Source organism: Meleagris gallopavo, chromosome 7, assembly GCF_000146605.3.
Source record: "Meleagris gallopavo isolate NT-WF06-2002-E0010 breed Aviagen turkey brand Nicholas breeding stock chromosome 7, Turkey_5.1, whole genome shotgun sequence".
NCBI lineage: Eukaryota > Metazoa > Chordata > Aves > Galliformes > Phasianidae > Meleagris > Meleagris gallopavo.
Window position 1 is genome coordinate 24,326,324 of NC_015017.2, and position 23,041 is coordinate 24,349,364.

At 47.6% G+C, this 23,041-nt stretch overlaps 1 protein-coding gene across 2 annotated transcripts in view; it reads left to right on the top strand.

Annotated features, from left to right (window-relative positions):
• LOC100549829 (TGF-beta receptor type-2-like) overlaps window positions 1-23,041 on the top strand; it is a 26,968-nt gene continuing 3,927 nt past the window's right edge. The window contains exons 1-6 of one of the 2 annotated variants that reach the window (XM_031554226.1): window positions 1-225; window positions 13,270-13,420; window positions 15,983-16,185; window positions 18,392-19,258; window positions 19,432-19,573; window positions 20,253-20,380. In XM_031554226.1, coding sequence (XP_031410086.1) covers window positions 16,105-16,185; window positions 18,392-19,258; window positions 19,432-19,573; window positions 20,253-20,380 — 1,218 coding nt within the window. In that variant the 5' untranslated portion in view covers window positions 1-225; window positions 13,270-13,420; window positions 15,983-16,104. The remainder of the gene's footprint in view (window positions 226-13,269; window positions 13,421-15,982; window positions 16,186-18,391; window positions 19,259-19,431; window positions 19,574-20,252; window positions 20,381-23,041) is intronic. The other variant, XM_003207697.4, reaches the window with a different exon arrangement.

Here is a 23,041-nt window from a genome sequence, read left to right on the forward strand (position 1 = left end):
GTTTGTTCATGAGCTGCAGTTCCTGGGCGGACCCCACGCACAGCTGGGTTCGCTGTGCCTAGATCCGCCTTCCCAGCCTGCAGCCTCATGAATTTGGGGCTGTGGGGTTGACATCGGAGAGGAAGAAGGATGGACGGGTCAACACCTTGAAGCCGAGCTTCTGGATCCAGAAAATGGGTTGCTGGAGGCGACTGGGTCTGCTTTCCTTGCTGCTGCTGTCCTTCTGTGAGTACAGAAATGTTTCTACTTGGGCACTGTTAAGCAGAGAGCTCGTTTAGTTTTCCTTCCTCCAGAAAAGCAGCAAATTTTTGACTTCTCCCCTGACAGCAATAAGGTGGAGGGTTGGGAATAGTGGAGAGCTTTGCAGCGATCTGATCGCAGTGCTGCTCCGATAGCATCAGCTGTGCGTTCCTCTTACAGAGAAGGGCGAGCGCTTGGCTCGGCAGAGACCACTGCGTGCTCGCCGAGAGCAGCTCCCAGATGTCAGTGTTTACAGCGCAGAAGTCTGTACGTCGGTCAGCATGACTTGGTGGAAGCTTTTACTTTATCGAGGAAGATTAAAAGCGACCAAAGTGCACCGTGAAATGATCTGGCTTCAACAGTGTCCAGATGTGGTGAAGTTTTGTCAGCCCGGGTTTATGTGCAGCATTAATCGAACTATTAAAGATGGAAAGAAGTGGGGAGGGGGAGGAGAGCTGTCCTTGCAACAACATCTGGTTCTTCGGCAAACCTTTCCAGCACTTACGTAAAGATTTCTTTGTAATGAATACCCTGTTAAGGTTTTGATAGCACTTCTTCAGGACTGCAGATAAAACCCTCCAGCAGCACTTGAAAACGTGCCCATCCGAGGTTTAAAGTCTCTTGTTTATATCCCGATGATTGTTTCATAACAAGGAGTAGATTTGTATATGAGCGAGTGTTATATACACATCTCCTAAGTATGTGTGTGTGCCGTTCTGTATATACAGCCCCAATGTATGTGTATACACACATATATCCCTATATAGTATATATTTATATATTTCCTCCCTTTTTGCAGCGAGCCCTTTTCCAGATACGGACCTGTTCCCCATGGTACAGAATTTCCAATTCAACTAAAACTGCTTTTTGCTCAAAGCAATGAAGCACTGGGGTTGTAGTGCCCATATATTTGCATCAGTTGAAACAATGGGGGGCAGGGATCTGTGTCCGTGTCCACTTTCCACGGGTCCCCCTATCTACAGAAATGGGGAATGAAAGAATACAGCTGGTTGGTAATTTTCTTGTAGCAAGCACAACTCTTGCTGTGACTTCTGAAGCAGAGAGCCCCATGCAGGGGGATTTACAACATAAGGTCAGGCCAACTTTCAGAATGTTGCAGAAATACATAGCAGTCCTTACTGCAGATAATACCCTAAAGTATGGGTTGAAGTGTAGGATGCTATACTGATAACATCCTGCTAAATTAATCACGTTTGGAGCAGCACCGAAGGAATTACTAGAAGGTGTTATTTAAAGCACAGCCTTGGGTTGTTTTTGGTAAGAAAGAAGACCACTAATTATCCTTCAGAAATACCTAATTTTGGAGTTATTTAACTTATGGTTTCCTTTTTCTAAAAGGCAGGGTTTTAATCTGAAAGAAGCCAAACCAAAACATATCATGATTACTAAGTTCATTTGAAAGGTTACGTGAATGATATGATGACAGCATCTGTCTCGGTATGGGGAAAAAAAAATAAGCCAAGGCGCTCTCTCTCTGATTTCGCTCAACAATGATATATGTTTACTGGAGCTACCTCCCATCCATCGAGTATAGTGTTAATATCAACATTACAATAATTCTGTGACAGTAAAAGCACCCCGGGGGCCCACTTTGCTTTGACGTTGAGAGAGGAGGGAACAGCAAGTTCCCCAAAATGGCTGAAAATATACATTCAGTTGTTCTTCCAGCAGCAAATCCCCATAGTCACCCAGCCTCCCTGCAAAGAGCGACAGCAGTGACTTGGTGATGGCAGTAAAGTAGCTCCTCTTAGCATAGAGATTTAGGAATTACCATAGAGAAAATGGTTGGATGATGTTTGGTTATCCTGGAAAAGATCTCCCAGTGCCAACTGAGTGTCCTCGGAGACTTTGTTATTCTCTAAGGGATCACCCCAGGGCTGCTGAGACACAACTGTGGGCTCCACACTGGTCATCCCCAACCCTTCAATCACCAGCATAGTCATCAGTGTATCTGACTTTTTTGCTCCATATGCAATGGAAAAAAAGGCTGTAGCCTAAGAAATGGCTGAAATTTCAGCTCATGGATTTCCCTGATTCCCCTTTTCACCTCTTACCTCCAACAAAAATACAAGGAGCATTCAGGATGGGAAAACTTTTCCTACAGTGGGGGCTCACATATTTTGCTGCCTTTAGCAGCTGGGAGCTGGGAGGTGAGATAGTCATGGTCTACAGAAAGTTCCCGGAAAGGTTCTTTCTGGCAGAGGAATTCCTCTCCCATCAGACAAAGGAGAACCAAGATTCACATACTGGAAGCTGAAAATAGGTGGTTTGGTGTTAGATCACAGCATAGCAAAGTTACTCCAGCAGGTAATTACTCAGACTCAGAACGCAGTAGGTTTTTGTTGCTCAAAGCCTTTGACAACTGCAAAACTATCTCCTAGATAGACCATCGCCCATCCAAAAGTCATAGGTTGGATATGGGGTTACTGCACTGTGCGCGCTGTAATGCTCCAGCCTTCAAATCTATAATTAGGATTTTTCCTAGGGGAACATCTGCCCAGGAATTTCAGCAAATATGTTCTCTCATGGCTTGCAGTCCTACCTCAGGATGTGGTACTGGAGGGACCTATTCTATCCTCACAGTACTATCCAATGCCATTCCCACTTCTCCATTGCCTTTTAAGTTGTCTCTGCCCAGAGCTGGCTGGGAGCACAGACCTCCTGCCTGCTCAGCTCACCCTTCTCCTCTCACCAGGCTATGGCCACACAACTCAGTGTCCCATGGCATGTATTGTAGCTGGCTCATAACCCGATGTCCAGCTTCACAGAGAGAGAAAATTACGTGTGCTGCATTGAGTCCACAGCTCCCAGCTTCTGGGTTTGATCTCTGTTTTCCTGTAACCATCTCCCATTAAAATGATGGCCCATTAACATATCCTGATGTTTTCTGCCATCTATTTCACTGCTTCCTACATGGCACCCTGATGGCTCCACAGAGAGCTGGAGGTGGTATCTCTTGTTGGATGGTGGCTCTCTGAAGCTGCATGCTCTTTCCTGCTTGCACAAATCAGTTCCTGTTTCCCCACTGAGCCTCTTTTGCTAAACACATAGACTGTATGTAATTCGTAAATCATGACTGGGAGACCCAGGACTGTCAGAGAAACATCTCTGTCTTTTGATCCATCCAACTCCTCTCTGACCTATCCCAGGCTCCTCAGACATCTCATTCAAGAAATTGGTTTCCTATTTCTGAGGTCACCAGAGCGAAAACCAGGGGCTGCGCTGTCATCAGAATGCCAGCAAGCTCCTCAGGCAGGGGAGCTGTCAGGATTGAACTGCAACAAACAACAACTCAGACAGGAACCTAGGGTCAAGTATGAATGAGTGAGAGGACGAAGGAGAGGAGGACAATGAAGGGTCACCCTCTACTTCACAGGCAGATATGTGCATATACAGAATGGGGTCAAGCAGCAGTCCAAGACTGATCCAGAGCACTGAAGAACAGAGCCCTTCTCTCTAGCAATGGAACTGGGTGCTACCCACCATGGCAGCAGGGTTGGCTACAAGAAAGCTTCTCAAGAAACATCTTGTTTTGCTTCGACTTTGGAGCAACATATTCCCCAGTAAAGGGAAAAGCACAAGGAAAGCCCTGACGCTGTAAAACTGGAATCCTCTGCAGAGTCATGACTGGCATGAGATTCTGAGATAATGATGGATTATCCTGAATTCACCTTCACGCTTCACCAAACCTGGTACTGCATTTTCTGCCACTGATGCAAGTTAGATAGACTCAAGAATAAGAAAACCAGCAGTTTAAATCTAAATTAAGTTTGCAGAGAAAAGTCCATTTAGAGATATAATTCCATAGCACTTAAATTAAAACACACTGTTTTCTAAAAAAGCTAAAGCCAATTTTTGCTCTTAATGCTCTTATCAATATTGGATGATTGTCATAAATGATAGAATGGCTTAAGTTGGAGAAGATCTTAAAGATCATCTAGATCGTCCCTCTCTGCCATAGGCAGGACGCCAGCAACCAGATCAGGCAGCCCAAGGTCCCATCCAACGTGTTCTTGAATTTCTGCATGATCACAAAGACATTTTTGCATAATGGTGGTAAAAAGGTTCAGTCAGCTGAAGTCGTGATATTTGTTGGTCCTCTTAGAGACAGAGTCCTGAGCAGATGTATCCCATGTATTCACTAAATAGGCAGAGAGAAATCATTGGCATTAAAACTGGTTAACAGGAAGCTTTTATTCTGAGGAAGCATTCAACTCTATTGCTTGTCTCTACAGCTTTATATTGCTCCATGAAGCTGATTTCCTTAGGTCGCGTTTTCCTCTTCCCTTAGTGATAACTCTTTGCAGTAACATGGTTTCAGACAGCTGTCACGCTGTTGCAACTTGCCATAAACTAATGAACTCTCACATGGATTGTCATGTTTTCAGGGAAGTGACACAGCTCATCTTCCTATTAAAAAAATCTGTCCCACCAAGGAGATGAAATCAGCAGCTCCCACACACTTTGCTCTTTCCACATCTAATGCTTTGCACCATGTGCCAAGTGAAAGCCTCACGCAGGAAGAGGTCCAGTTTGCAGGGAGACAACACCAGGGATGGCTGCCTGCCTTATGGGGCAGAGCTACTTCTTCTTAGTGCTGGACCCCAACTGCGGGAAAGCACTTTCTTAGAGATCTTCAGAAAGAAACAAAGGGGTGGCTGCGAGGACGAGACCACTGTGATCCTGCCTCCAGAAAGGCTTTGTAAGGTCCATCAGAGTCATGTTTCTGTTCTCCATTTGGTTCTTTTAATGAGAGCCCATATAGGGCTGAAACACTCCTGCCAGCTGCTGGTAGCTGTCAAGCTTTTAGGAGAAGTGGGAGAGCCTGCTTATCTTGTAATCGCCTCTGCAGCCCTTGCTCCCACCAATTACGCTGCTCCAGGACATGGCCTTTCTTGGAGCTCTCGCATTGCAGTGTTTTACTTCCCATTGATAAGCCAGGAACACGCCTGACAAGAGGCAGCTGATTTATACCACAGCAAATGCTTCTCCTCTGTGGAGCAATTAGCGTATCCATCTGTGCCCTGCAACCATCCCTCTAGCTACTGCCCACATGGACTCAGGCAGGTCTGGGAACATACCTTCACCAAAGTGCTGCCCCAGGATCGTTTACAGCTGGAGTCAAGATTTAAAGGGGAAAAGCCTTTTCAACATTTCCAGTGTGCAATTTGCAGCTATCAGCAGAAACAAACTGCAATGGAGAGCTGGTGCTGGGTATCAATTTGCAGACCCCCACTAACCATTTCAACCCCCCATGCCTTGGCTGGGATTCCTGAAGCGGTCAAAGCTGGATATGTGATTCTTGCAGCAACGCTGGGGGTAGAGATACTGTCACCAGTCCCTCCTGACTTCAGCCATCCCACACCGAAGTGCTTGTGCTCGTGCAGAATGAGCAGTGGTGTCCCATCAGCCAAGGGTCTGGCTCAGCCATGGAGCACAGCTGGGACATGACAAGGGACATCTGCCTGATGTCGCTAGAGAACTCGCTGCCTGGGAGCATCTGAACACCAGCATCCAGCTTAGAAGAGACTGAATCAGCTGCTGTCTCGCTGCCTAAAGTATTTTTTCCACGCTAAATCTATCCCAAAATTAGCCCCAGCCATTGCACGAGAGCAGACAAGATCCTTTGCCATACAGAGGGAAGTGACACAGAGACATGAGCGGCAGAATTAATCATCCTCCCCCAAATAGCCTCAGGGTACAAGCATCCCCAGGGGAGCCCGGTTCCTGTTGTGTCTTTAGTATGTCAAAAGGCACTTGGTGCTGGTTGGAGGTGGTGGCAGACATTCCCACCAGGGGCACAGGGAGCAGACCAGTTTACCCACTTATGTGCTATATGAGGGACACTTTAGGAAAAGCAAGAAACATTTTTGCATCTGTATCCATGCTAGCCTTGAGTTGAAGTTCCCTCTGACAGCACAGAGCATTTCAAGACTGCAAGATCCGGCCTAAATGAGGGCAAAACTCAATGTTACACAATAATGTTAGCAGACATAAAGAACAGGCAGTGATGGAATGTGTTGGTGGCAGTACACTGGTGGGAAGCTATTGGCACATCTCAGCCCAGGGCTCAGCCCTGCTCCCTCAAGCACCCAGGGAACTGCAGCAATGCAAATCCAACCAACGCAAACTGGTTCATCACAGAAGTCCATCCAAAATACTCAGACCAGCTCTGGTCGAGAGTCTCTTTGTGAACTCATCAAAGTCCTTCTAACACATGGCAAATCGAATGTGTGCCAGGAATTGCATACTCCTCAGGAAGTTCATCTAAACCATCAGCAAACCATTTCCACTTAAAATAGAGCAAAGCCCAAATGTGACCCAGATAACATTTATGATACATTTACCTATTTGGATGATATCTTTAAATTGCACTTCCAGCTACCCACAGAGATCCAGGTTCCTGCAGAGCCTGTGAAGCATATACAAAGATAATTACTGGGCATAATATGAAGAGAATTATAAAAACAAACAAAAATGCTGTGCAGTACTTTTTCTTGGATTGCAGTAGTCAAAGGCAGAGAAGTGTTTGTAGCTGACTCCCAGCTCTTTCTTCTGTTGTTGGATCTGCAGTGACTTAAAACAAGCTGGGCCCAAAGCAGCTCCAGGGCTGCAATCTGGATGCCTCTGAGGATGCAGCACATGAATCCCATTCATCACTTTCAGGGGGGATGTGTTAACTCAGCCCTATGCCAACACATTGCTTCACCCTGCCAAGTCCCAGGTCAGTGGAGGCACTGGCTGCTAAAATTGTTTATGAACATTGTACTCTGTGATTTCATCTCAAAAAATCTGCTTTCCCCCTGTCCCTGAAGGCATCTTCTGTTCTGACCTGTCACCGGTGGGTAATGCTGGTGGTGTCTTTGGATGCGGGCAGCCCCCACCTCAGTCCTTTAGCCGAGCCGCCTCAGTGCAGCTTAGTTTGGGCTCAGCTGCCCAGTGGGTTACGGGGATCTGGGGTCTTCCCCAGAGCTGGCCTGGCTGATGAATTAGCTCAGGTTACATTCTATAATTCTACGATACATGCACGGCTAAATGGGCTCAGAAGTAGAAGAATACTACCAGGTATCAATGACTGCTTCAAAGACAGAGGGAAAAAATAAGCAAACAAAGCAGTGCAAGGCCATTTCACTGATCCACATTTTCTCCATCCTCACTTCAACTTCACTGTGTGCAAACCAGCATTAATGGCCTGAAGGGTGTCTGCAGCACCAACAAGAAGGGTTCCTGGAAGAGCCATGGTGTGTACACTGAGTAGTGCCTGATGGAGTCATTGCTTTTGCTTCACCTGGTGCTCAGAGTCCTTCCAAAGCTGCACAGTGTGCAGTGCCCTCCCCATTGTTTTGGATGGGGTTCTGCTGAGCTCTGTAACCACAGGTACAATTAGCAAGCAGTTTTCTTATTCAGAGGAATCCTCCCTAAAAGAGAAACATACCAGAGTAACCTATTTCAGGGGGTATCACAAAATCCAGAAAGATGCTTAAAAATAATTAAGTAAAATAACTTCGGTCTTAATTGTTCTATGCATAGAGTAAAGAGAGGATTTGCTTACACCAGCCTGTTGTGTGCTATATGTAAATTTTCCATATCTCTTTTCTAATGGGTTGCAGCAGTGCCTGGATGCAAATTGGTGGTGAAGAGATGGGGAAATCCTCCAAGGATTGCTTTGAACGTGGAAATGAATTTCAGCTCTGCCACTTCAGAACGCTTTTTGTTTACTTTCCACTGACATGAAATCGGCAGCGATTTCATAGCATGCGGGATTGGTTAGCTGGTTACATAATGCTTAATAAATCCAAGAGAAATAATATAAAACACATCACCCAGTCTGGGAAGAGCAATGATAGCTCAGCTGTGTCACCAACCCGCCTGGCCACTGGCTTTTGGAGAAACATCTGACCAGTGCTGAGAGATGTGGGATGTGAGATGGGTGATTAGGAAAAATGATCTTGCTGTCTTTGGAAGCCTCAAAGGCAATGCTCAAGGTACAGCACTCCTTTCTCATCTCATCCCGTTCTCCCAAGCACATGCTCACACAACCAGATGCATCTGCTGCTCCAGGAAGCAGTGCAGCGTCACCTATTAGTTGTCCCCAGGATGCTCTGCAATAGCATAAGGGCCCCACAAGCAGCAGGAGGGAGATGTGACTTAGCACAGGCAGTGGCTGTGGGGATGGTGTGGAGAGGGGACATTTGGCTGAGACGTCAGCATGTCCCCAGCAAACAAGATGGAAAAAGATGCAAGCAGGGAAGCAGGGACTGCCAGATTCAACAGGAAAAGACTTGCATACTTAAAAAAGAAGTTTTTAGCCCAACATCTTGCACCTGACCCCTTCTTCCTTCTTGCCTCCCCCTGCAGGCACCTGCCTATACCTTTCTCCTTCTTATAGAATCATTAAGGTTGGAACAAACCACTAAGATGATTAAGTTCAATGCCAATCCATTCCCACCATGCCCACTGACCACATCCCTCAGTGCCATATCTCCACTGCTCTTGAACACCTTCAGGGATGGGGACTCCATCACTTCCCTGTGCAGCCTGTGCCACTCTGTCTGAGAAGAAATTCTTAATATCCAATGTGAACCTCTGCTGGTACAACTTGAGGCCATCACCTCTCATCCTACTGCTGTCACCTGGGAGAAGAGACCAAACCCCACCCCGCCACAACCTCCTTTCAGGGAGTTGTAGAGAGCCATAATGTCTCCTATGAGCCTTCTCCAGTCTGAACAACCCCAGTTCCCTCAGCTGCTTCCTGTAAGACCCTTCTCAGCTCCATTACCCTTCTCTGGACAAGCTCCAGGGCCTCAATGTCTTTCTTGTGGTGAAAAAAACATTGCTCCCCTGCCAGTGTTTCCCTGCTAACCCAGTGCCCCACTTTGCTTTGTGGCACCCCTTAGTGCTGGTGCTGCCTCTGTCCCACAGTGTGAGCAGGAAGAGGAGCAGAGCTGGGGATGCAGGGGTTAATCCCACCCGGCGCAGTGCTGAGGCCAAGTTTGTAAGTGACTCTTTGCTATTTCGAAAAGAAGCTGCCTGGAAAGGGAAAGGAAAGGGAAAAAAAGAAGAGAGAGAGAGGTTTACTTTACAGCCATCGTTATTTCATCTGCACAGTTTATACAATGGAAAATAAAAGCCAGGGAACGCTAAGTCAAATCATTTCTGTTTCATTAATGGTATGGAAATGGTTTTGTTTTTATAGGGGAAAAACAAATGTGAACTTGATGTGTGTGTGTGTGAGTGCTCATGCAGCTCATCGCAAAGGGCAGAGCAGCAAAATCCAGAAATAAAAAATGACTCAGAGGCTGTAGGATCTATGAGTCAGTGGAGCTGTTGTTTTTAAACACAAGTGAGAGCACAATATGGGCGACAATCACCCGCACAGCCCTCCCAGCCCCAGCAGAGGGGTGGAAAGCAGGATCTGAGGCAGGGAGCTGGAGTTCTCCTGGAGGAGACGCTTCCTACCTGATTTCAGTGCCTCAGGCATGGCCAAGGTGAACTGGTGGTGGCCAGAGGATGGAAGATCCCAGCACTTCTGAGAGCAGATGGAGAACCACTTGCTCTGTCCTCACCCATAGGCAAAGACATAGAATCATCACAGAAACATAGGATTGGTTTGTGTCGGAAGGGACCTGTAAGATTATCTAGTTCCAACCTCTCTACTATAGGCAGGGACACATTCCTCTAGACCAGGTTGCTCAAAGCATCTGCTGACTGAAATCAAACAGAAACTGTCCCTGGGTATTTTCAAGAAAAGGCTAAACCTGGCATCGAGGGACATGGTTAGTGGGGATGGTGGAGATGGGCTGATGGTTGGACTAGTGGTGTTTTCCAACCTTACTGATGCTATGAAACCTCCCTGGCCACGTCCTCACCATGAAACATCCCCAAGTCCCAAAACAGCACGAGGTCACTTCAGCGCCACGCAGGTCACTTGCAGGAGGTACACCAGCAACATTGGAGATGGCCAAAGCAGAAGAACAGACAGCATTCGGCTGAGCTTGTCTCCCCAAAGTGAAGTTGGATCATGATGTCATTCAGGCATCTGAAAGAGATCTGAGAAGTCTTATTGTACAATCCATACCCAACTCACCTTGTAATAGCACTGTGCATTATTTACTAAACACTTCATACAAAGGGTTATTTTCATGAAGAAAAAGTAAGCGGTCGAGTAAGTTGGTTTCCAGCCTCTTTGAAGAAGGTCCAAACACACCAGAAACGTATACTGCATGTCTTTTGGCACTGGGAAGCACTGATGTCTAATGCAATCAAAATCAACCCCTTTCTATTCACCAGCAAACATTACTGGCTCACTCCTCACTCCACGCGCCCGCTGCCAAGTACAGTATTTGTTACACGGGACGATGCAGGACCTGAGGGCAGAGCTGCTCCCTTGAACCCAGTGCTGTGCGCGCACTGCCACTGTCCACAGAGAAGCCTCACAGGGGCAAGAAGTGGGATATTGGGTCTGCTAGCTCCACTTAGTCTCCCACAGCAGGAAATCCTGGGTCCTGCTAGGCAGCTCATACCAGACACTGCCAGAAGGTTGCACAGCCCTGTGTGTCTTCCCCTGGAAATCGGGGATGTAAGAATTGCCCTGCTGCATTCTGCCCATGACAGCTCAGGAGTGATGGGGACAAGACCTCACACAGGACAGCGAGTGAGCAGAAACAAGTGTTGTAAATAACAGGGAAGGAATTTGTTTGTTCTCATAACAATTTTATGAGTGGCTCTGTTATTGCAGAGCCGTGTCATTGGCCATGGACCACAGCCCCGTGCAAAGCCTGCTCCTGAGCTGGGAGCAGATAGAGGGCTCGTGGCTGAGCCTAGCACTCCATGCTGTGCCCACACCTCAAGTTAGCACCCAGCGACCTCTCCACATGTCCCTCAGCCTCATCCTTAAATCCAGTTTAAGGACAAGATGGAGCATAACCTGTAGCTCACACGCAGGTCACCTGAGCAGGTCCTCTTCTGGTACCTTCCAGTGCAGGAGGCAGCCCTAGCACGTCACACCAAGTGCCTTTGCTGAAGTCCATTTGGTGTTGGGTTGTCACCAAACAGCATGACAGAGAGGATTTGTGAACCAAAGCTTTTCATCCAGCCCTGCAGCAGGACAAATTCCCTGCATGTACCACTGCTTTGGCTACAAAGTTCTTCCTCTGCCCTCACAGTGAACACACCGAGCTTCCATCTCCTTGCACTCAGGCTTGCTTCTCACTATTCACCCTGCTTGGGGTCAGCGCAGGTGGTGGTATCAGCCTGCTGCTGTCACAGGGGAGGCACTTCTGGCATAGTTTTCCTTTCCTCCTTCTACTTAAAAATTGTTTAGTATTCTCCCCATAGCATCTCTGAGGTCCTGGTTATAGATACCAGAAGACTTGATCCCATTCTCATGTGCAGGAGAACAAGCCTTCCTATTGATAGGGAGCCAAGCTCCCTGGGAGCCCACCTCATCGGTGACTTCAAACCCTTTTCCCAACTGTCTTTCCACAGTAACTTTGACTAACTGTACTATTTATTGGCTCACATCACATCCTTATGGCTTCAATTTATTTTTTGAAAACGCAACCCACATTTAATTAGTTTATAGTTTGTTCCAAGTTTTGCTTATCCAGCTTTTTTTTTTTTTTTTTGAAGTTTGTATTTTGATGTTTAGCATTTGCCTTGGCAACATCTGGAACCCCTTTATGGAAGCGTATTGTTACTTTTACTGCTCGTGCAGCTTTATTAAATCATCCGCGTATTAATATTGAAAGTGTTCATCTGGGTCTCATCATGGCCAAGACAAGTGATGTGGCAGCTCAGTTGTACCTACGAGCTCATGCTTCAAGGACACAATGTTCTGGAGAAACTCGCAGTGGGCTTTGTGCACTTCGTTTGAGTTTTAGTGGGAGAATTAGGAGGAGAAAAAAGAGATGTATTCCTGCTCTGACCTTTCTTGCAGATAACAGCATCGAGGGCTGAGCTAGTTTAGAACAATTTGTCTCCAAAGAGTTTTGTCTGGTTACTGCTGTATTTCTGGCTCTCATTTCCATATTTAACTCTTTCATCCTCTCTTGCTGCTTCGCTCTGCAGTGTAGCTGACTCTAAGCCTGGCACTGTGCTCCCGTGGGGCATCAATAAGTAAATATCAGCCCTGTGGGAATGAGAAAATAAAGAGCACACCCCCAATGGGTGTTGAGCAATGAGGGTGGTGCAGGCACAAGAGGAGAACACTGACCAGCAGGCATGGATGTAGCAATGGCCATCCTTGCTGTCCCACCAACAGACCTTCATGCCTCAGCAGCCCAAAATAAACCTTGGCAACAAGGGCAGCAGTTGCCAAGTTGTGTTGGGATCCCAAAATGAAAGGAACCCAGGGAAGAGCAGGAGCACTGAGCTCTGTCTCTGTGTGCCACAAAACTTGTATTTCCCAGTGCATCCATCAGCAAATACCTTTTTTTCCCCTGGGTACTTTACCAGAGGTTATAAGGGACCAGCTTAAAGCTGGGCAGACTTCCTATAGGAATGACTGCTTTTCTGCCCTGTTTGGAGTTAAAATCTCCCACACAATCCTTCTCTACCTGCAATGAAAGTTCTCTGCGAGATATACAGGTGGTCCATACCTGTGCAAAGTGGCTGCTGTAATTCAGGTTCCCATCTGAGCGCTGCTGAGTCTACTTATCGAGTACATGCTAGTATGTATTTTTACGTAAGCCATTCAGTGGCTTCATTAAAAAAAAAAAGTCAAAAGAAAAAAGAAAAATACATCTAGCAGCCATAAAACAGGAAGTTTAAATTTAGCTGGGATTTATTCCTTAACCAAGAATAGTTCCTTTAAAAATAGAGATAACTTGCTCCCGCCTGGAGGAAGCTGCCTCCATGGGGCCAGTGCAATCTCATCAGCTCATTGCTTTGCCATCCTCTAAAACATGTTGGACTGAACAATGGGTTAGAACAAATGCATGCAGAAGGAGAGTCACTTTGAGCTGAAACTCACTGAAAGTGGCCAACTGCTGTTCCCTGTGCCCACAGCCTGCTGTGCTGGTGCACGCCGCAGCCTGAAGACCAACCTGTGCAAGTGGTGTGACTCCACGCCGCCAGCCTGTGAGCGGGAGGTGTGCTACAGCAACTGCAACCTCAACTCCTACTGCGAGGACCCCTTTGAGATCTGCGTGGCCATATGGTGAGCTGGGGATATGGGAAAAAGGGTTGGTTAGTGGGAATGTGCTATTGGGGTCCCCGTGCCATCAAAATCATTAGGGGCTTTCTCTTCCTCCTCCATTGCCTCCATTGTAATCATAACTGAGATGCAACTGAGTCTTAACTATAATTAGGAGTGGTTTATTTTCTAAATAAATTATGCGAATATATGCCCCACACATCACCACAAGCATGCCATGTTTCCTCTGTACCCACATAAACCTGAATTTAGCTTTGCAAGCTGAGCCTGCTGCACAAAGCCAGCCGTCCTGATGCCCGAAGCTGTGATTTCCTCCTGCATCAGGATTGGAAAAGCCTGCTTCAGTTGCAGGGATGCAGAGGGAGAGTTGCTGCCCCAGAAGTCTGTCCCCACTCGGGGCATGGACATCTACACTGGTAGTAGGCTCCTGGCAACATCCCCAGGGAAAAGCCCTATTGGCTTTTGCTAGAAGTGCCTGGAAAGGAGATGTGTTCTGGCATTTCAGACCAAGCATACACCCGGATGAGTGAGCACCTCTTCCAATTTTCTGGCCTCCCATGAGCAAAACTAAAACTAAAGTGCATTTTGGGTCTACCCAAAGTGATTTTCTCCTTTTTCTCCTCTGTCCCTTCTAATTCAACTGCCAGAGTGAAATCCAGGAAGCACATATTGCTAGGCTTTATCTCAACCTGCTAATTAGTGTGAACACTGGATTGCCCGGCTTTCAGTAGACTTTTTCCTCAATGTAATTACTGCATTACGGACTGGAAAAAAATAACATAAGCAGAAGACCAACAAGAAACCCAAACAAATAAACAAGGTTGCCTCTGCCCCAAATTTCTCTGTGCACAGATATGGAGAAGACCTTAAAGAAGCCCCATGAAGACCCAAAAAAAACATGGGGGGAACAAAGGACAGGGATGTTTCACCCACTCCAGCAGGAAAAGGGTGACAAATGTGGATTCTTTCCCCCAGTTTTATTTCCACCATCCCAGCTAACTCAGAAAGAATTGTGAAATCTCTCTGTACCTCCATCTTCCTCTAGAAACAAGGGTCTATAATGGCACTCTGCCTAAGCAGCTGTTCCTTTGCTCCTCATTAGCTCTTAATTACTCACTGGCTCTACAGGAGATAAGCCAATCCACCTTAAGTGAAGGTCTTCTGAGCCCTGGTGCAGCTGCTGCCCCTCATGCCATGTGAATCACCCCAATTAGCTCTGCTCAAGCTCTCCTTCCCAACAGCTTGTCCCACCTCCAAGCTCTAGCTCTTTGCAGCTGCCACCACCTGCTCTGGAAGGAATATGCCCCAGTTCATGCCCAGCCATTCCTAAATGGATATCTTGATCTTGAAGGTCTTTCCCAACCTGAATGATTCTATAAACCATCCAGGCACTCACATTACTGAGGAGCTTTGCCATTTGCTCCCCAGACTTCTCCTTCACCTATCTTGGTAAGCACAAGACCATCTCCCACCCCACAGTCTTGCCTCTATAATCTCTTTCCTCCACCTATTAGTCCAGCTAGTGATGGGAGAGAGCAACCCCCAACAGGAGGACATTTATCTCCCTGCATTATCTTACTTTTCTCAAAATTAACTCCTTTCACAAGGACCATACCCCACAGTATAAAATAAAATCTGTCTACCAACAGGACTAGCCATAAGGCGAGCAATGCATTTTAATGTGCTCCTTCTCCACCCAGCTGGTTCTTATCTCATTCACATCGTGTTCATGCTGCAATTGGCCGTGGATGCTGGTGGTGCTCCATGAGCTTCACCTGTGGGTTTGGAGGCAGATACGTTTCACCATGTTCCAACACAGCCATGGCCTCACCATTGTCCAGGAAATGTATCAACCTCACATTACTATTTTGAAGTGCTAAATGTCAGAATATCCCTGGAGGTGTTCAAGGCCAGGTTGGATGGGGCCCGGGCAGGCTGGTCTAGTATTAGGGGTGGAAATTGGTGGCCCTGCCTGTAGCGAGGGTGTTGGAGATTCATGATCCTTGAGGTCCCTTCCAACCTGGGCCATTCTGCGATTCTGTGAAATAGTCCCCACTGGTGACCCAAGGGCTCTTTTCCCTCAGGTGGACACAAGCAGTCATGTAAAGATGTGCAAGCACCAGCAATTAGCCCAGGGCAAAGGATGGGGCCAACCAGCTCTGCCAACACATGTGCTGAGAGGAGAAGGATGGAGAGGTCTGGCACTGGGAAAGGAGGGATTTTACTCAAATCCTGTGCTCAGCGTCAGGGCTGGCCCTACCTGACCCAACAAACTTGCGAATTATCTGTGCAAAACAATGGAGTGCCTGGCTCAAGTCCCACTATTGGCGTGCTCTAGAAATTTCTCTTTCACCATCTGGAACAGAGAAATGGATTAAATAAATCCTCTCGAAAGTATATATAATGAGAATTACATTAGAGCCACCACTAACACGTCCTCCCATATACAGCACAGAACTGATGATCAGCAGAAGGTTCAGACGACATGCAGGTGACAATGGGCTGGTGGCTGTGGGTGGCTCTGCCACTAATCTAATGCTTTGTTGGTTCATTTGGCCCCTGTAGGAGACAGGACAACGACAGCATCAGGATCAGCACACTCTGCCACAACCCCCACCGCCCCATAGAGAACCTCATGGTCCCCAACTACAACACCTCACGCTGCATCATGACCCACCAGCCCAGCGATGATGGTATCATCTACATCTGTGGCTGTGTGGATGAGCAGGAGTGCAACGATAAGCTTATCTTTGAAAATCATACTAATGGTGAGTATCTTTGCTGATGTTATTTGAAGTGAGAAGGAGCGCTGAATGCTAATGATAAACAAGTTGCATGCTGGGAGCCATGCAGTTTTACATTTCCAAGAAAATGGGCACACACACAATGTCTGTTTTGATATCCTGTATGAGGTAGGTAATGTTTGTACCCCATTACTGCTGCCCTGAGCCCATTAGTTTTCCAGTGGCTCACCCTTCCCTCCCAGAAATGCCTCCTGAGAACATCAGGAGATGGAAAATCCACCGTATCCTTTAGTAGGCTGCACCCTTTGGCATGGGGTGAATCAAGGCACTCAAAAGCTGATGTAACCCTGAACAAGTCTAGGCTCCAAGGGCTTCAAAAAAAAAAAATCACACCACACATCCCAAACCAGCAGACCAGGGGAACACCTGGTGCCCCACACAGCAGCTGGTGGTGCTGGGAACACTCTCCTAATGCAGCATTTCCCTGCAGATGGCTGCAGGTCCAACTGGAGCTGTGAATCCACTCCCACTAAAAGGCAGCTTGTGTCTGTTCATACGCTTTGGAAAAGCTGCTAACTGGACCCTGAACCTCTTGGGACCTTGTCCAAACCTCTGTAGCTCTGAATGGACCATGTCTGTCCCAGTGCCCATCAGGCATCTGATCCGTATCAGTGGTGAAGCAAAACCCCTCTAATTCTCTGTAATTCATGAAACGCTGAAAGTGAGGCTAAGTATAACCTTAGCAAGCCATCAGCACAGCTTCTTGCACAATGCTAGGAAAAAAAAAATCATATAAAATGCAAATTCTTAGAACAAACAAGCCACTTTTAATGGAAGCGAATGATGCTAAATTTGGCAGTTCTTTGCTGCTTGCTGAGCCAAACATAACAGGTACACACGCTTCTAGAGAAAGATAGTCTAATCCCAAAGCTGGTGCCAGCATATATAATTTCACACCAAAACAACCCATTGGCTCATTGGAAATGCCACCCCCAGCCAAGACTTTCACAAACAGCCTCCATGTGCCAACCAGCATGCAAAACACCAAAAGCCAGAGCTGGGCAATGCGTGGGCCCTGTGGTTGTTTGCAGGAAAGACAGAGAGAAGCTGCTGCTCTAGGAAGCGGGGACAGGAGCTGTGCTGCAGTCCTCCATGGCATCAGGAAGGGGCATCCTCAGGAAGGAATCTGCAGCAATTACTGCTTTCAGGACTTGTGCACACAACGCCTTTAAAAGTCTATTCTCTTGCTTCAGAGTTTCAGAGATGGGATCTGAAGCATCAGGAAAAGCCATTAAAGCAGTAGGTGATATCCAGGCCTCGCACTTTCCAAAATAAACATATTCCTGAGTTAGTTATTGATTTATATCAGTTTAGGTTGATCTTGTGGTTTGAACCTGATGCCTATTTTAGAAACGCTTTCACAGCCTCGCAGAAATTAGCTGCAGCACGTTTTTTGAAATTTGCCAAGGAAAATAGCAAAATGCTCTGTTTTTCCAGAACCTGAATTATGATCTGCACATACTGAGGTCAAGCAGCAAGAGTTTTGCTTATGGAATGATTCTTATCCCTCTTCCCCTGGGTTATTATACTTGGCAGGAAAACCTCTGAGTAAGATTTTACTTGAATATCTCTACTGAAGTCAGCATGTTTATTCCAGGAATCGCGAACATCAAAGCATCACACAATTACACGTTGCGCAAGGGTTAGGGTTTTGTTCCCCCCTCTGATGATCTGAAGGCAGACGGGCTTAAAAGCCATGAAACAACAGGGAGCTGCCTAGGCAGTGCCAGTGCTGCACTGCGATGATAAGTGATGGGTTGATGATTTGACTAGATGATCTTAGGGGTCTTTTTCAACCTTAACCATTCTGAGACGCTCAGACAGCGCTGAAGCAATGCTCCTTTATGGCACCATCTCTCATGGTTTTCTGTGCCACCCCCACGGGCAGGAGGGCCCAGTTCCCACACACACGCCAGCAACTTGATGGCACTATGGCCGCACCGGGGCGCAGGCCGCAGCCTCGTGTGCAGGGCTGGCCTCCTGCACCTCCACTTGACAAACGGGCCCTAACTCCAGGATTCAAATGAATGGCTGTCTAATAATTGCATACATCTGGGTTCTTACTCTTTGCTCAGATGGGATTTGTGTGCAGCCTGCATTACCGCCCTGTGAACGGCTGTGCCTTATTAACCACCCTGCATATTTTCCTCCTACGCGCGATCAAAACAAGATGTCGTGGGCCCCTCAAGGCAGCTCCTTCCTCCGTGCTTCCCTCCCCACAGGCTACTCCATGCTGCAGAGCAAGGAGGTCATCCCGGTGGCTGCCATCAGCCTCCTGCCGCCGCTGCTGGTGGCGGTGATGATCACCGTCATCTTCTACCTCTGCCGCACACAGAAGCAACGCAAGAGAGCCAAGAGCTGGGTTGGGAAGCAGGGGCAGGGTCCAGCACTGCAGGAGCCAGGCAGGGCTGCCGAACGGGACGAGAAGCTGTCCGTGCTGATGGATGATGGCCCGGCCACCATGAACCCCACCTGCGCCAACAGCCTCAACCACAACACCGAGCTGCTGCCCATTGAGCTGGATGAGATGGTGGGCAAGGGGCAATTTGCGGAGGTGTGGAGGGCTAAGCTGAACCACAGCAGCTCAGGGCAGTATGAGACAGTGGCAGTGAAGATCTTCCCCTGTGAGGAGTATTCTTCCTGGAAGAACGAGAGCCAGATCTTCACGGATGCCAGCCTCAAGCATGACAGTGTTCTGCAGTTCCTCACGGCTGAGGACAGGGGCTCAGGGCCACGCAGGGAATACTGGCTCATCACTGCCTACCACAGCAGGGGCAACCTCAAGGACTATCTCTCCAGACACATCCTGAGTTGGATGGACCTGCAAAAAATGGCAGGGTCACTGGTGAACGGGGTGGCCCATCTTCACAGTGATTACACAGCCTGTGGCCGGCCGAAAATCCCCATTGCTCACAGGGACATCAAAAGCACCAACATCCTGGTGAAGAACGAGCAGGAGTGTGTGATCTGTGACTTCGGCATTGCCATACGCCTTGACCCCTCACTGACGGCAGATGACTTTGCTAACAGCGGGCAGGTGAGTATGAACCTCAGCATCCCTTGGACAGGCATGCATGCCATCAAATGCATGACCCTGGGTGGGAGATGTGGCCTTTACAAATAGGGCTGTCTCCACACCACGCCATCCAGAGCATAAGACCTCACCCATATGCTCCCCAGCCCCTGCTAACCTCTCTTCTTTGCAAACAGGTGGGCACTGCCAGGTACATGGCCCCAGAGGTCCTGGAGTCCAGGGTGAACCTGGAAGATCTGGAGTCTTTCAAGCAGATGGACGTCTATTCCATGGCCCTCGTTCTGTGGGAAATGGCCTCCAGATGTGAAGTGGTGGGAGGTAGGAATGTCACACCCAGGCTTGTCTTGCTCCTCTTAGGTTCCTTTCCTCTATGTACAGGCACCTTCATCCACTCATGTCTCTGGTGGTGTCAATGCTCCAACCTAATGCTGGGTGTTCCATCGCAGGACCTGGATTTAGGTGGCTGCTGAGAGCTGGTGACAGATCTCACCTAGGGCCCACCTCTGCCCAGCCACCCACCTAGGGGGCTGGCACGGTGGCTGAGGAGCAGCAGAGGTGATCACATCATCTTTGGCTGCAGATGGAGAAAGCCGTATCAGTGTGGATGGCTGAGGGAGGTCTCCAGGACAAAGCAGGATGTCGACTCAGGGCCTGGCATTTCCTGGTATCACAGTGGTTCCGCACATTGGTTTTAACCCAGCCACAACACTGAAACCATCCAACTCCGAGCACTGGTCACAGAGATGGGAGCAGACATATTGGGGTTCTTTTCAGTATACATCCTTGGTTCAGGGAAGAGGTTGGGCAGTCCATCCATCTCATCTCTGAAAATAATATTTACAAGAAAATCTGGTGCTACACTTCTGCATTCAAATTCTAAACTATTTCCAGATCTGTTTATTTATGCAGACTCATAAAAACAAATTTCTTCCCACCCAATAGGCCACACCAAAGCACTGCAGTGAGAAAATGATCATATAATACTGCTTCTTTGCAGAGGTAAAGAATTACGAGCTGCCTTTTGGGTCAAAAGTGCAAGAGCAACCCTGTGTGGACACCATGAGAGACATTGTGCTGCATGGCAGAGGGCGGCCCGAGATCCCTAGCAGCTGGCTGGTGCACCAGGTAAGCCAGGAGCAGCTGGCTCAGAGGCAAACCATCCTGTCCTTCTCTACTGACCCATCCTGAAGATTACTATATCTGCAATCAAATCAGTGTGGCTGGCTGAGCTCAGATAAGCTCGCCTAAATCCACTTCTCCGGTATGGAAAAGCCAGCAGCCAGGGGTACTGCAGAATTCACAGCTGGTGAATCAATGGCCAAGAGCAGAAGTTATGAATGCCAAGTAATGACATTTGGTTATGTTGTGGATGCTGAAGCACAGCCAAATGGAGCATCCAGGCTTCTGCCTACTTGGTCAAGGAGTTTAAAGTTTAGAGGTCATCCTGAACCTCATACATAGTAGAAAGGACTTCCACTTGTACAAGGAAAGGGGAAGACAGGCAGCACTTCCCTCAAGTGAAACAGCCTGAAAACACACATAAAGCTGACAGCAGGGAAACTGCTGGGTTAAGTCTTCCCAAGGGAAAACCTTTCACCATCTTTTAAATCAGGAGGCCTGAGAGCACAGCATTTTAGTATGGAAAGCATAGCCCAGCATGCTAGAATAGACGCATTTCAGCAGTAATGAGGTATGCTGTTCTAGAATCCATAAACACTCCCAGAACAACCAATTCCAAAAACACTGCACCCAAATGGCCTTCTATTCCCCAATACTTTCATTCATGAATTGAGGACACAAGGGACTGAGCACAGTTTTCAGATCTCACCTGAAGTGGTGCTTCTTAAATTTCACCTTGCCTTGGTGAAAATCACCATACAATCATCACCATTTCAGCTTCCCCCCAAAAAGCTGAAACAGAGTCTGTGGGCTCACAGAGCCCTGCAGTGCTCAGGCATTGATCATTGCAGGTCATTTTGTACCACCTATCCATAAAATACACTTTTTCCTTCCATCACACAAAACACAAACCCAGAATTTTCAGAAGAGATACAGTAAACAACAACAAATTACTGTGGTTTCTGTTGGCCCATCAGCGAGTTTATCAGTGAGCTCATTGGGTTCGCCCTGCCTTCTTCCTTTGCGTAGTAAAACACAGAACTTAAATCAGCACGGCTGCATGCTTGAAGCAGTTGAGTATTTATCTCAGATGTTCATCTCTCGGGTCTCTGATAAACTTTGAAACCGCAGGAAAAAAGTACAGAGGTTGGGCTGTCAGAAGTCACACTCTAATTGAGCCTAACCATAGCTGTGCTGTGTGCTGGGCTGACGTGCTGACTGCAGTTACTGCTGAGAAATAGCACTGCTGCCACAGCTGGGCTGGCCTAGCACACACAGACAGAGCGAGGTTTATAAAGGTAGCAGCTTTTATAAGACCTGATACTCACTGGGGATGAAGAACAAAAAAAGTCATGTTGTGTTCCTGAAAGTTTGACTAATATCAGTCAGAAGCAGCTCACCACAAACCCGGCTTTACATCGTTTCCCCAGGCTGCAGCATAGGGCAGCACCATCTGCTGGGAGGCAGCAGAAGTCTTCCAGGAGCTGCTGTTTGGAGGACGTGCTGGGTGATACCAAGATGAGGGGCCCGAAGGGAAGCACCGGCAGCTGTTGGTAGCTCTGCTCCCGCTGTGGGGTTGGAACGAGATGATCTCCGAGGTCTCTTCTGACTCAAGCCATTCTGTGATTCTCTGTTCCCATCAAAGCAAACCCAGGGGATGCACAGCTCCAAATGCTACTTCAGCAGGGCTCCCTCTCAATGAAGTGAGGGCCAAAGCAGTGAGCCCTGGTTTAGGGTTGCCAGCTGACGTTGTTGGAGTGACAGCATTAAATCCCCAACAGCTGACTTACCCAGAGCATTGCACATCAGTAGCCCCAACACAAGAGTCTGCCAACTGCAAAACAAAGCCAATTAAGACTTTTGTCCCCAAAGTGACCCAATTAACTCTTAAATGCCCATGCTCCCACCTCACTATACCCCCTACTATTAAGAAAAGTGGGGTTTTCTCAGTGAAGTAAATACCTAAAGGTGGTTCATTCCCACTCGTACTGGCACAACTGAAGGCTGGTGCAGGGCAGGAAGAGCAGCAGGAGCTGAACTCAGCACTGCTGCTAAAAACACACTTGTAGAACTGTAGCTGGATGCAGCATTGAGCATCCCCTGGAAATCAGGGTTACCAAGCACAAACCCTGCTTTGCAAGCATAACAAGGAGCATCACATGTACAAAGCAAACTGCAGATAAACATGAAGATTGCAGGGTAGAGTAAGTACAGAAAGGTCTAATGACTAAAGAATACAACAACTCTGTTTGAGAAAACTTTGGTTAAACAAGCTCATTTTGGATGCTAGGTAATGAGCCTCAAATCCTTCCAGCTGGGCTAACAGACAAGTGCTGTCAGGAGCACTGAAACGCGCCCTCTGTCAGTTCTACTGCACGCTCCCATTCTCTTTTATCCGTGTCCACTGTGGAAGGCTTTGTCCAATGAGCCTCCGAGCAGTACAGCGAGGTCAGGGGAAGGGCCAGCAGGGCAGGTGACAGCATGGCACACCGCTGTAGGATTCACGCTGTTCTTTCACCTTCATCTTTTGGGTTCTCAATTGTAAGCTGAAATGCTCAAAACCATGGAAAAAAACCACAAAGCTTTATTTAGAATAATGATTTTTCCACTGTGTCGCAACTTCTATTGTCAGTGATGAAAAAAGCACATGATAGGAATTACAGAGTC